The sequence below is a fragment of the Symphodus melops genome (genome assembly GCF_947650265.1).
Source record: "Symphodus melops genome assembly, chromosome: 2".
Classification (NCBI taxonomy): Eukaryota; Metazoa; Chordata; class Actinopteri; order Labriformes; family Labridae; genus Symphodus; species Symphodus melops.
Window position 1 is genome coordinate 5,560,136 of NC_136692.1, and position 14,260 is coordinate 5,574,395.

General features: G+C 41.1%; 1 protein-coding gene across 2 annotated transcripts in view; it reads right to left on the bottom strand.

The window, feature by feature from the left end:
• Positions 1–662: 662 nt before the first annotated feature.
• plppr2b (phospholipid phosphatase related 2b) overlaps positions 663–14,260 on the bottom strand; it is a 44,824-nt gene continuing 31,226 nt past the window's right edge. Inside the window, exons 4-8 of one of the 2 annotated variants that reach the window (XM_079337933.1) lie at positions 7,439–7,559; positions 6,759–7,009; positions 5,283–5,459; positions 4,028–4,158; positions 663–3,132 (exon numbers count right to left, since the gene is read on the bottom strand). In XM_079337933.1, the coding sequence (XP_079194059.1) occupies positions 3,024–3,132; positions 4,028–4,158; positions 5,283–5,459; positions 6,759–7,009; positions 7,439–7,559 (789 nt within the window). In that variant the 3' untranslated portion in view covers positions 663–3,023. Of the gene's footprint in view, positions 3,133–4,011; positions 4,159–5,282; positions 5,460–6,758; positions 7,010–7,438; positions 7,560–14,260 lie in introns of both variants that reach the window. The other variant, XM_079337934.1, reaches the window with a different exon arrangement.

Below are 14,260 nucleotides of genomic sequence, written 5' to 3' on the forward strand. Positions count from 1 at the left end.
TTTCCTTTGTAGTTATCTTTTGTTTAGAGAACTAAGTAGACCTTAAGGGGATTTTCAACTATTACAAAAACTAATTTGGCATTATTCTGTTTTGTAATACATCCACTCTGTCTAATAGAAATGAAGGCATGTGGCAACATGTGGTAATTGCAATTTATTTTGGTAAATTAATACAAAACAGACATTTCAACATGAAAATAACATTATCTGGACAGTTATGGGGTTTTATACCTCTTCAGTTGTTTACAAAAAAATCAGACTGAAGTGCTTTACTATAGGTAACCTCAGAGCTATAATGAGCACCTTCTGCTATAACAGACAGGCATTGATAGGACACCTCAGCAGGGGTCCTGCTGAAGGTCTGCTGATACACACACAGGCGTAAGTGTTTAATTATAGCAGCTACGTTTGACAGTTTCACTTCAGAAAACATATTGCCAAATTAACAGTTGCGCTGCCATACAACGTGCTCATTATAAACATACACACACGTCCCAGTTACCACTCACACACTCACATTCACACACACACACACGCTTAATAAAACCATAGCATCATCTTCTTTATATCACCTATTGCTGTCTCTCCTACGACTTTAACCTGTCTGCAGTGTCCTTGTCAACTCAGCAGAACCAAAGCAACATCGGCTGAATGCTGTTAGATTTCAGGTTCTTCTTCACGGCGCTACGTTCAGGCTCCTGCTCGTGCTCCGGGTAAGGTTGACAAAAAGTTCGATTCTTTGATTCTTTTCACAGTCTCTGACACAATCGCCGTTATTTTGTATTTTAACGATTGAAAGTATCAAAAAGTGCAGAAGCTTTAAAGTTGTCAAATCTTCAATCACATTTTAACAAGACCGAAAAAGAGAGAACACTGTCTACGTTGCACAAATCTGCTGGCACATTTTCGAAATGGTGCCAACAGATTCAAGCAATTTAGAATATGTGTCGGGGTCTGCCTGCAGTATTTGTAATTAAAACCAATAAGTTACCCAGACTTGGTTGTCTGTGACTTGTACTAGCGTTGAAACGGGTATCTTTATTGTTTGAGTTTGACTAGAATCATATCGAACGTTTTAAATACTAATATGAAAGCCCTAGTTCCTCGACAGGTTCAGACAGCTTCAACTTGCTCACACAGGTTGAACGTAACAATAATGTAGTTTATATACTGCGTAAAGAAACCTATATACTGTACAAAACTATACAAAACTCAGAGGTCTTACCTCTGTGTTCCACACTGGTCTGTGCCACTGGCTTTCTGAAGTCAGTGTGAGGAAAAGATGTCCGACCGAAGCAGGAAAGTCTTCCAATAACTTAACGGACGACTACATGAACTGAACGTCAACACCTGATGCTGTTAAACAAACTCACACAGCATTTTTCTCTGAAGTCATGTTCAGGACAGAAAGATCAGATGCTGTAGTCATGTTATGTATATATATAAGGCATCAAACCACTCATGATCACTTCACTGCTCAGAGACTTTTAACCCCCTCCAAAGAACCGGGACATGTTGGGAAATCTGTGCATCTGTGCATTTCTAGAGAAGACTAAATATTTTAGCTAACCTAGCAAAGGACACGTTGGCTAAAAAAGACCTTTTACACAATACTGAATCTGGAATATTAATTGGGGTGCACTTTTTTTTTTAAAAGATGATCAGTTGTTTGGCTTCGTGTGCCTTTATTGTAGCGATAAGACAGTGGCAAGAGTTCAAACTCAGGGAGAGAAAAAGAGGGGAACTACTCAGATATCAACCTGGGCCGACCGCTTTGACGACTAATCGATACGCTACCGGCGCCCCTGAAAAGCCCAAGTATTCCTAAGTATGTCATCGTGTATCGTTTTGTATTGTATTAGATGGTATCGCAATGTATCAGATCGGACTCTCTCCTAGCGACAGGATATGATACGACACCTGCTGGTCCACAGTGGGTCCAAATAACAGCAGCATTTGAGCTTCCTGCGTGACGTCAGAGGAAAATAGCGAACATTTCACAAAGATGAATGCTTCTCCTGTATCCATTATTTTGAAATAAAACAGATGTAAATGTGAAAGAAATAAAGAGCAGGAGGAAAGCATTGAAGCTTGACAATAGGATGTAGAACAACTTTTCCAATATTTCACAGCATGGACGGAAACCTCCAGACATTTATAAACACACACCTGAATAGTAAGTATATGGAAATGTAGTTCACTTCACTTCACTCAAGGGACGACTTGTCTGATCCCCCAAGACTAATGAGTGTCACAAGCACAGCACTTGTGTGTATAATGGTCTCCTCTGTCACTTCACACAATATACAGCTAGATCATAATGATATACCCCCCCAAATGAAATCAGAAACAAACACAGGTTACTGAACACATTAAAGGTTCCTCTGTGCTTTACGTCCCAAAAGTGCTTTCTTCTTTGACGGCTTCTCTGGTCAGCTTTGAGGACAGAAAGGATCTGTGCTTTGAATCCTGGACAGTACCTGCATTAGATAACTTAAAGTCTGTTTTTACTCCAGTCCTTTTCCCTCATTTTATGTCCTGAGTGTTACAAAAGGGTCTTTCAGGGACGATCATCCAGTGATTGAGATTTTCTTTGATCAATAAAATACCCACACTGCTGCTGAGTGTTTGAATTGATCGAGTGTTTCATCAAGTCATCCCCAGCCAACAGTCTTGATAGTCACTGTTAAGTCTCGTTTGGACACCAGGATAAGGGAAGAGGGCACAGTATTGCTTCAACAGCTCTGGCTTTGATTGGTCTTTCATCGGGTATTTTTCACCTGAAAGAAAGAGGAGGCCATCTTGGAGGACAAACAAGACAGAAGTGGGCTGAAAGGAAAAGTATCCATCTCCTGCTGATCTTTCGGGGATGACTGATCTCAGCCGTGCTCGCCATGTGCAAGTGTTCCTGATCTGCCCCTTGTGATTGGTTGGACATTAGACCTGTGTGGATTTCACTCGTCGGAGAGCACTTCGTCCGTCGGGGTGGGCAAGACAGGAGGGGGGTAAGTCAGGGGGCAGGTCTAGACTGCGCTGGTTAGGCAACGTCGCGAGGGAAGGAGCACATCGGGAGGGGTGGGGGACGGGATTGGCTGATGGTCATGTGATCTCAGAATACGATATCCCTGGAACCTAACAGGAGGGAAAAGGACAGAAAGACGTTTAGGAGAGGCGAAGCAGTAGTGAGGTTAAGAGTTAAAAATCTTTTTGAAGTTTAAACGAGAAAGAATAGAGCCGATGAACTTCACTGGACTGATACAGAGAGAGACAAGAATGCAAAGTGACGACAAGAGAAAGTGTATACGACAGAGATATCAGACAAAAAGAAGAATCAAAGACACATCCAGATTAAATGAAACAACCACTGAGAAGTTCTCGCTGAAGTCAATGAACTCTCATCTTCTGACTACTTAAACTGCTTTTACACCACATGCCACACACTGCTATGTAAAGTCACCATCATTCATACGCATGCATACACCGACGACGAAGCAGAAGGACCACTTCGAGTGGTCATTGGACATATTGTTGCTGGAGGTCGGGTTCGAACCCTCAACCTTCTGGTTGATAGACAACCTACCACATGAGCCAAAGCTGCACTCTTAAAAGAGACATGACTGGCAACATCACTGACAGCACCACTGTGAGGTTGAGCTGAGGCAAAGTGTTGTTTTAAGGTGAACGCTAACATCAGCACGCTAACATACTTGCAGTGACAAACAGTGTTGTAGCACTCGAGTCAAGGACTCTGAGTTTGGCAGTGATTGAACGTGACTGATCAACCAAACCGTATTGAAAAAATGTCAATGTTGACGATGCTACATTAGAGGTTTTGTGATTAGCTGTGGTGGAAGCATGTGCCAAATGTAATAGCAAATCCCAACAGCTGTCAATAAACTTTACTCATAGCACCCCGATCAACATAAGCAATTGTCAAAGCTAGCATTGGTTCAAGGAAACCTTTCAATCACAAACAAATGAGCATTGTTTTATCTTTTCCCCATCCCTTACCTGGACGCCACTTAACTTTTCGAGTGGACTCTCTACGCGGGGCAGGGTGAGGAGGGGCAGCCCCATGGACGGCTCTGGACGCTGTGGAGGCGGCGGAGATGGCATCGCAAGCTGGGTTGGCTGGAAATTGTTGATCACACATGAAACCTGACGGAGGGCAGAGACACGAAGTTAAAGAAGGGAGAGATATTTATTCAATGTCAAGTCAAGAGAGAGAGAGAGAGAGAGAGAGAGAGAGAGAGAAGAATGATAATGTGGGTAGATTTATAAACCTTGGGTAGCACTTTGATCTTTGAAGTAGAAACAGACCTTGGTAGATTTTCCAGAAAATGTATGAAGATCAAGACGTCTCGGGTGAAATAGCATAATTTGGATGGAGCATGGTCACGATTCAGAAAACTTCAATCAACCTTATAGGTGTAAAATGAGTATGTCCTCTTTTGCCTCAATCCCCCCTTAATCATTAGTCTATTGTCAAACCATCACCCCAGCACTCAAATTAAGGCAGGATGGCCGTGTGTGTTTGGGGATGAGGTTGGCGTGCTGCACAGTTGGGAACTGATATGCTGGGTCATATCACTTTTTGCCATGATGCCAGATATGCAGAACGCATGGCTACTTCTCCATGTGACTACAGTCCAGCTCTGCACAGCGGGGGGGGGGGGTGTTTGTGTGTGCGTTTAAAGTTGCCCTGAGATTTTCGACTAGCTTGCGCCCTCTTCCAGCTTTCACAGTCTCACCTTTCTGCTCTGCAGCTGTGGACGCAACCCTGTTAATCACGTAGTGGGTTTCCAGGTCACATGGGACAGAGTGGTTGAAATATGATATAGTAGTGAATTCTATCTGTGACAATGATCACAGAAGATGATTAATAGACATTTTGGCTAATTCATTATTTTTGAACATACAATTGCTTATTTATATTAAGGATGTATGGGAAAGGATGTACAGTCGATAAATTTGGTCAAAGGAAGGTATGATGGACATAAAATACAGCATGTGAAATATCTAGCAGCTTGTATGGTTTGGATCCTTGACTCTTGGTTTATCTATCTTTATGAAGCTGTAAAAATAAAAAAAACATATCTAGAAGATTGTAAAATGGCAAAGTTCAGTAATTTGTTTTTTACGAAAGGTGAATAATAAGTAAAAAGTTAAACTCTTCTAACCCTTTTCTTCCACCCCTATATTGTGTCCACCTATGTTTGCTCTTGACCCCTTTCATCTGTCCTGTTGTGATCACTGAGCCGGTCTCCCTCGCTCCTTCTTACCAAGAAGGCAGCGATGGCTCCTCCGGTGACAAACCCGGCCAGGACGTCATTCCAGTGGTTTCTATGTTCAGTCACCCTCATCACCCCTACCAGCACGGCCAGAGACAGCAGCACCAGGCACAGGGTGGGTTTGGTCAGACGAGTCCCTTTGGTGCGGAACACCAGGGTCACGTACATCTGTAAGATTTCAAAAATAAAAAAAATGACGTGTTATTTTTCTCTCTGTGAACTGAAACAGGTGTTCAATCTGTAGGTCTCCAGTGAGCCTGCTGTCATAAAACCAAGCAGTGCGTTTGCTTGAGCAGCCACAAGAGGGCGACCTCTACCGAGGTTTCAAAGCAGCTGAACGATCCCAAAAGAAAACCAAGTGAATACAGCTTCAAGGTTTATTTAAATGCTTCTAAAAATGACAAGGACACGGCATTGAAATTAAACAAATATAATAGCAACATTTAATCAGAACTAAATGTTTCTTCTAATTAAATCCTTTATTATTCTGGAGACACATGCATTTTGGTGCTAGAAAAGAGGATTTGTGTGAGAATCACAAGATGACTAAGATGCGTCTTCCTTTTGTTTTTGATGTTATGTATGTCCTCTCTTCTCTATGTAAGCTGAGAAATGTATGTTTATTTGTCTCTTTGTTAGCATGATAATGGAAAAGATACAGGTCTGTTTTTCATCCAAATTGAATTTAGACTCAAGGAGGAACCCATTACATCTTTCAATCTGGATCTGACTGAGAAACAAGCAATCTTATTGACTAAAATTATAACAATAAATAGCAGGGTCTGATTCCCTGAGAAGAACAAATGTCCTTCTCGTCTCAGATTAAAGCCAGACTGAAATCAGCACTGATCTTTCTGTTTGACCAACGAAAGCAAAGCAGAGCGTCATAATGGAATCTAATTATTTCCGTGCAGTCATCTTTAATGCCTGTTGCCCCTGACAACCTGTGCCAAATATCTCAAATTCACGACGACACATCAAATGCAAAGTTGAGATCATGACACAACCACAGAGATGCTGTTGCTTGAGCAGATCTTTATATCAGAAGGCAGGAGCGTTGTTCTGCTCTGTGTGAGCAACTTGATACATGACTCATTACATAATATTAGATCTGTATATTTGTTAAACTAATCATTTACTTGTAATGCTTTGAATCAATAATAAGCCTTCAATTAGAAAACGTTGAGACAACATGACCTATAACTGATCTGTGTAGCATACATAGATGATTTAGATGATGTCACACTCTTTTCCTATGACACACTCTGATGTACTAAATGGCCATAAAGGGGAAATTATACTCATGCTCTATTCAACAGTTCCACTAATAAGTAAAAACAATTAAGCCACAAAAAGTATGTAAGGCTCCCAACACGACCGTTAGGAACCCATCACAGAACATCATCCTACCCCTTAGTTACCCAGCAGCCCTCCCTTTACCTACTGCCTGGTAAAACGTTTTCTTACCACGGTGTAGACGGCTGAATAAAAGCTGAGCGCTGCATCTTTGGAGGGGAAGGATTTGCGAGCAGACACCACCAGGTATGGGTTTCCTGTGCAGGCGCGGCGCTCTGTGATGTACTGCAGCGGAGACTGGCAGCCCAGAGCTGTGTAGTTTGGTTTGCATGCTGAAAGGAAATGAGGCGTCTGGTTTCCTGTCACCACTTGACCTGCATTGGCGAAGATGGTGGTGGTGAAGAGACCGAAGGAGTATACACCTGTGTGTGAAATAAATAAATAAATAAAAAAAAACAAGATGGAGGAAGTGAGAAGGGAGTTGTTTGTAAACTCAAATTAAGTGAATAATGTCTCTTGTAGGAGTCAAAGAAGAGCAATTGGATGGAAGTTAAATGTCGGCACTGAACAATAACCGTGTGGGAGTGAAAGGCCAGACAGGCATAGATGTTTTTACTCATCACTTTAGAAAACTCATAACTTAGATAAATAATGGAATGACAGTAACAGAACAGGACACGAAGAGAAGGGCAGGAGAAGTTAACCCACAAGAAACCTGGAACATGGAGCTCCTCCCTGCCCTCGAAACAAACAAGCACTGATGTATGTCTTGCTGAGACTTTGTCCCAGAGAGCAGAGACTCTTTTCAGTCGAAGCAGAAGAACCTTTAACTTTTTAGGACTACGACTGACCCAGAAAGCGAACGATCCTACGAAGGAGAGGGTTGAAATAACAGCAGTCGGCGGTCACTATGGTCTTCTCCTGAGCTCCCTCCGCCTTCACGAAGAAGGTGGTCACTTCTCCGATCAGAATCTGGGACGAAAGAGAGAGAATCACAAACACTTTAGTCAAACAAAAAAGGTGAAAGTGGGTGGTTTGAGATTTATTATCTGTTAAATACGGTGCCCTGCAAAATGAGTCATGAGTGTTCCCTTCCTCAGCCATGCATCTTTTTTTTTTTTTTTTTTGCCTTTTATTAGATAAGACAGGACGAGAGAGTGTGGGAAAACCCTGAGGTTGGATATGAACCAACGGCCGCAGCAATAAGGACTATATCCTCCAATATAACTGCTAGGCCGGTTGTTCTCAACTGGTGGGTCGGGACCCAAAAGTGGGTCTTGGAGTGGATTTCAAAGGGGTCATTGCTTCATGTGTGGCTGAAAGTTCACATTTGTACCATATAAGGTCCAAACTGCACTTTTTCCATTCATTAAATCTCATCGGTTGAAAAACTGAAATTTGGGTCGAGATTTCTTGTCAGCGTGTTGGTGTTGGGTCATGTGGATAAACCAGTAACAGAACCACTGTGCTCGGCTATCCAACGCCCCCTCAGTTTGGGGGTGGGGAGTGGGAGAGAGTCGTCCCCTTACTACCTCACCATTTGGCTGAGTTTATACTGCATTAGTGTATCCAAACATTAACACCTCCCATTTACTCACTTCAGTGGCAGCGTTTCAAACTCAATATCTCCTTCTGCCTCTCAGTTTCTCTTTTCAAATTTACAGCTGCACAATAAAACCATTGGCATCCTTTGATTAATAATGTCAAACAGGTTACTGACTTTAAAAGCAAGTATTGGGTCCCGCCTGACATCGGATAAATCAAGCACATCTTTCACTGTTTTTATGAAATATCTCAGAAGGTATCGCCTCAAACCTCCATTAAGTTGTTACTATTATAGCTGTTAAAGACGCATTTTAAGAGCACACATCAAGCCTCCCACAGCCATTTGAGAAACAGTCGTTAACGCTTTAATAAAACAAGCCGAATCAGAAGGACAGTGATCTTTATCGACTGAGAAATAAATCGGCTAAACACCACGACAGCGCATTCCTGGACATCACTAAACCCTGCACACTTAACCTGTCTGCTGGCAGATGCGTGCATGGATGAAGGTTACACACTCATACAATATGCATGGCCCAGAGCACGGAGCGTGGGACGAGGCCTATGCACCACTGCTCCGCGCGCTCGCTGTGACAGATGAAGGCTGAGCTTTACTCTAGCGCTCATGTTTCAGACAATGAAACACCAATGTGAGGTTCAGGGAGAGCTGTGGGGCCTGAGAGTCGACATCAATAAGGTCTTTGGAGGATGAGTGCTGTGTGTTTATGAAGCCCTGAGGTTTCCTATCTCACAGGAAATGGTTCAAGGTTTTTATTCTTTTTGTTTTTAAGGCTTTGTGTTTATTTCACTTTCAGGCTTTTTTCTCACAGACACAATTGTACAAAGTTCTTAATTTAATCTGATTAGTTAGATCATAACCTGAGAGTGGGAAAGAACCACATCATCTTGCTAATTTTGTATTTTTTTTTGGCTTGTTTTGCAGAGATGTTTGTTTGTGTCTAGATCCCCATTAGCTTTTGCATGGCAGCAGGTATCCTTCCTGCGCTCAACAGGATTTCCAAAATGACATTACAGCATGTTATATACAATACTGTAATAACACAGACTGTAACAGACAATCAGGGGCTGAGCTTCCCTCCTTCCTGGACTTACACCGGTCCAAGGTCAAGAAACGGGTAGGCAACATCACTGCAGACTCCTCACACCTCAGACTCAAAGTGTTAAACTCCTCTGCTGGGAGAACAGTCAAAACAACTAGACACCAGAACAGTGTCTTCCCACAGGCTGTCAGTCTGATGAACGCCTCACAATCACATCGTGAACAAACCATAGTATGTTCTGTAACAACCATGAGGAATGCTAGTGGGCTTAATAAGTAAAGTTATCCAGGCTTTTTATACCTTTTAACCAAGTGTCAGCACGTCTGAGCATATTTCCTTCAAGGACAACAGAATAGCACTGCTGAAGCTGAGTTTAGCCTCAAAGGGAAATCTCCCAACAGACAGAGCAAACATGAATCTAGTCCTCTTTAATCACACATTCCATCAACACGTCATTGATTTCCAGAGAGGGTGCGTGATGGGCGAGCTGTAACTCGTGTCTCTGGATCTGGTGGCAGTTTGGCATCTTTGGCACTTTGGCTGAGCTGGTGGGCGCCAAAGATAAGTCAGCTGGATTATTGCTATTAAGAAGCACATTTTTACCTCCAGGCTGCTCCACACTCACATCACCCACTTCGAGTGATGGAAATGACTCCACACTCCCACTACTGGAACATTTGAAAGGCTGGAAGAGAGCTTCATCTCAGGCTGTCTGCTTTGGATGTTATTTAGTGTTATATTGTGAACGCAGTGTTTTTAAAGGTTTAATTGTTTTGTTCTCAAATTACAAAATCACAATGGTGCTAAAATAACCAATCTGTTGAAAGTACACATTCTCTAACAATGTTTTATAGTAACATGAGTCAAGCAGGAGACTGTATCTGTACCTTAATGACAAAGCTCAGCAGCCCTGAACACAGGTTATTAAAGGTTATTAAAACCCCCTTTAACCAATTGTTTTAGGTTCTTTCTTCTTTGTAGTTTTTCATCATCACATTTTTTCATTCAGATTTCAGAGAAAGGACTTTTAGCATCATATGAACATAGCAGAAAGGTTTATCCTGACATGTTGCTTTCAGATAGAGAATGTGAGCTCATTTCTACTCTCCTGTCTCCCCTCAGTCCCACAGGGAAAGTTTCCTGAAAATGTTGTCGTGTTTCAGTGCTCTAGGTGTTGATATCTGTAAAAAATAAATCCCTATTGTTCGGGAAGAAAGAAGATTCTCCACGTGACTTTGATTGAAAATGGGTAATGGGAATTGGAGCAATCGTTTTTCACAAACATTCAACAATCATAAGGTAGGTCGCTGTTTTTCGTCATTGTGTTGTGCCATTATGTATTTAAGGAACAAGATCAGCAAAAGATTCAAACAGCATGATGAAGGTTAGCGCAGTGTTTTTCCAAAGAAAACTATGTAGACTTTGAAATGAGATTGATGTACGCTCTCATCCTGCCTCATGTTTTAAACTCAGGCAAGGAGAGTGCTGAATAAACTGTCTCCATGTATTTCTGGGAGATGCTCTTGTGAAGTGAGTGTGGGAGAAGAGGAGGAAGAAGAGGAGTGGAAGAGACAGCATTTACTGATGATAGTCAGCATGCAGCCAAAAGGACAGAAGGCAGAAGAGACTTGTAAGTGCTGTTGCTGGCAATTAGTCATCTTGAAACCGAGATTACAGATTAAGCAAAGAGGCTGATTGCAACATAATTAAAACTGTCAAAGGCTCATATTGAACTTGCCAAATTGGATGAAACAGCTGGTTGTGCAAATGTCTCAGCGAGTCTTCATGAATAACCTAAGAAATGATGACATCTCTAATAAATCTAGAGTTGAATAAATCTGTGTTGGGTGTCTACAACACACACACATTCATAAATAATGTGCAAAGATTGATTTGCAAATGTGATTTAGTTGAAATAGACAAAAGTGTGTCCGACATTTTAACATCTGGTGAATTTCCTGTGACGTGGTTTTTGAAGGAAGTAAAATCAAATTGTACTGCAAATGGAAGCTTTCTAACATATAACCTTACAAATGGTTCTGATACATATTCATTTAATTACCACCTACGGAAAAACTTAGAAGCAACTCTGGCACAATCTGTCCCTGTCATACTGCCTTAACATACTGCAGATATGAACGTAGTGTCAGTGACATCGTCCAGATTTGAGAGCACAGTCTACTGAAGTTAAATTCCTTGTGTATTAAACATACCTGGCCAATAAAACTGATTCTGATTCTGACATTTGAGGTACTGCATGTATACTGCACATTTCTTTCAACACCAGTGGGAGCTGCTAAGTCTACCGTACAATCAAGACCCTGGTGATTTCTTGAAGGCAAAATGAAGCATGTTCATACCTCTGATGTCAGACCCAGGGTCGGATAAACCAGGTTATAATGTATCACAGGAGTGGTCCAGTTTGAAAGGTACATTTAAGAGATTTGCCTTTCACAATAAACTGCTTCACAACGATCGATTGTGACTGGGAAATGGACATGAATGAGTGTGACCCAAAGGGTTAAAAATAAATGTGTTTTTATTTACATTATTTTACATCTTTCTACTCCTTTTCAGAGTTGGTGAAATCTTTTCTTTATTTATTTTTTATTTATCGTGTTCAAATTCATTGAATCAATTAAACAGTGTATTTCAAGATAAACCAACATACTTGATAAGCTGTGAGCTTCAGTTGGACAACATCTTACATTAGCATTTCGTGGCTGAATCATCGTCTCTTCTTGGAGTTAAATCAGTAAATTCTAGGCTGACTTAAGCATTTCTACTACAAGTCATAACTTAAGCAGCTCACGTAAGGTCGTGTGTCTAACTGTGGCTGATGGGCTGTAAGGATTGAAGGGTTGTTTTTCCTTTTGTCAGTCTTTCCAGTTATCATGTGAGAAGTGATGAAATGATCAAAATGGTCAGATTCTCTGTATTGATCCTGTTATACGGTGCAACACTACCTTTAATGTGAGCTTTACACAGAAGAACATGGCTCCTGTGTAAACAATGTGTTGATAAGGTTAATGCTCAGAACAGGGGGGAGGTTGTTTATGGTGCTGACTTTAATGGCTGCTGGTGTGACTGCTGTTCTCACCACATTAAAGTTCAAGTTAGCTCAATGTTATACCATTAGACACTTAATATCCTTGTTATTCCTTCTCTCACGTTTTCCTTTCTGCTTCTCACCAACATGGAATTGGTTGCCATGCTCCTTTATCACTCACTCATTAACTTTTTTTCTCCAACGACTCCCAGGCTAATGTGTTCGCACATCTACATTTGACGGCGATGGGCTCCCACAGAGTTGTTCTACGCTATATATTTCTCACACAGCCTTGTATTTCAAAGGATCCAGTGTCGATACTAATCGCTTTTCACATTGATTTCACTAAAAGGTTGCTTCCTGCTGCTCCACCGAGCACCTAATGAAATCACAATGAAAGGTCTGAAATAGGAATCAAATGTATTTCGAAAGCGTTGGGCTTCAATAGCAACCTTGGTTCAAATGAGCAGTTTGTAATTTCAAGGTCCCTGTACAGTTTTTAATATGCATACAGAGGAAATCTAAAAATCTTTTGGCCTCTAAATTAATATGAGGGCAGAGCTTGTGGATATTTTTCTGCAGCTTTTTCTTGGCTGTTCTGTGGTTAATTCATCATCAAAGGCAGATATTATACTACTACGTACTGCATGTCATGTAAGTCAACACGAAAACATCTACTTTTTTAGGGTTGAAAATTCTCTTTCCCTGAACATAACAGAAAAAAACAAACTGTATGTCTGCTTTTGTTTAACAAAAAAACAAACAATTTAAACAGATGACAAATACCTAAAATGTGGCGCTATGTTGTATTGATTAACTAAAATGTGACACCATCTCAACTTCTGGTGTCAGCGTCATCTTGACGTGGAAATCTCAAAATTACATAAATGTTTCGCTTTCTTCTGAATGTCATCATCGAAACATCGACATATACAGTGAAATTCTCATCATGATAAATAACCACAGTCTGCCTCATCCACAGGTCTCACTCCAAAGTCACATGTGTGGAGACCAAAACGAGGTTTAAAATGTTTCAGCAACACAATCCATATAAAAAAAAAAACAATGTCGCTCTATCTTTGTTGAACATTTTTTGGTCATTAGAAACTCCTTTAGTGTTTGCTCAATGCTGAGGGAAGTGACCTGCAATATTCATCCTAATCCTTTCTTTCCCCAGGATACATAAATTCCAGTTTCATGTAGATATCTTAATCCTCCAAAATACTCCGTCACTACGGATGTTCACTCAGACTGTGGGGACTTGAGGAAGAACTGAGGGTAGTCACTTCAAAGAGTAAAGTGGCTGGAGAGGTGCCAGGTCACTTCCTTAAGTACTGCTGCGGTGCCCTTGAGCGAGGCATCAAACCCCTAACAACTCTGGTGTGTATCAGCCCCATGACACTTTTCCACTAATGCATGTCCACAGGTGTGAAATTCAGACCTTTTGTGAGTGAGAAGAATGTCCCACCAGAATCTATGTATATATATATATATATATATATTTTTTTTTTTAAATGAGTGCTTACTTTTCCTATAATTTCATTTCTGATTATTTTTTTTAATGATAAATGTTTGATGTGAAAACTGTTTAAAATCAAACATGTAGCCCCCTGTTTGCATGCTTTCATTCAGACGCACAGCTCAACTTGGATACAACTGCAGAGATAGGTGATGAAAGAACAGCATTTGATTCTTCTACTGCACTCCACAGATCTCAGTCTGATGACATCTTGTGTGTCAGCAATAACAAAAACGCAAGTACAAGGACACGCCTGCAGACATGACACCGGGCAGGCAGAGAGCAACAAAAGCATGTTTTTCTCTGGTATACAGACAAAGGGTCAGGTATGTCATAGAAAATTAATGATAATAATCAAAAAGGAAGAATGTGACAAATAAAAAGGGTGCGTGTGTGAGTTTGATCATGTAGTAAAAGTATAATTAAGAGAAAGGAGGAAAGGACAAAAACAGGAGATTGGGAGACAAGCGAGGAGGAAGATGAGATATCCTGACATTCA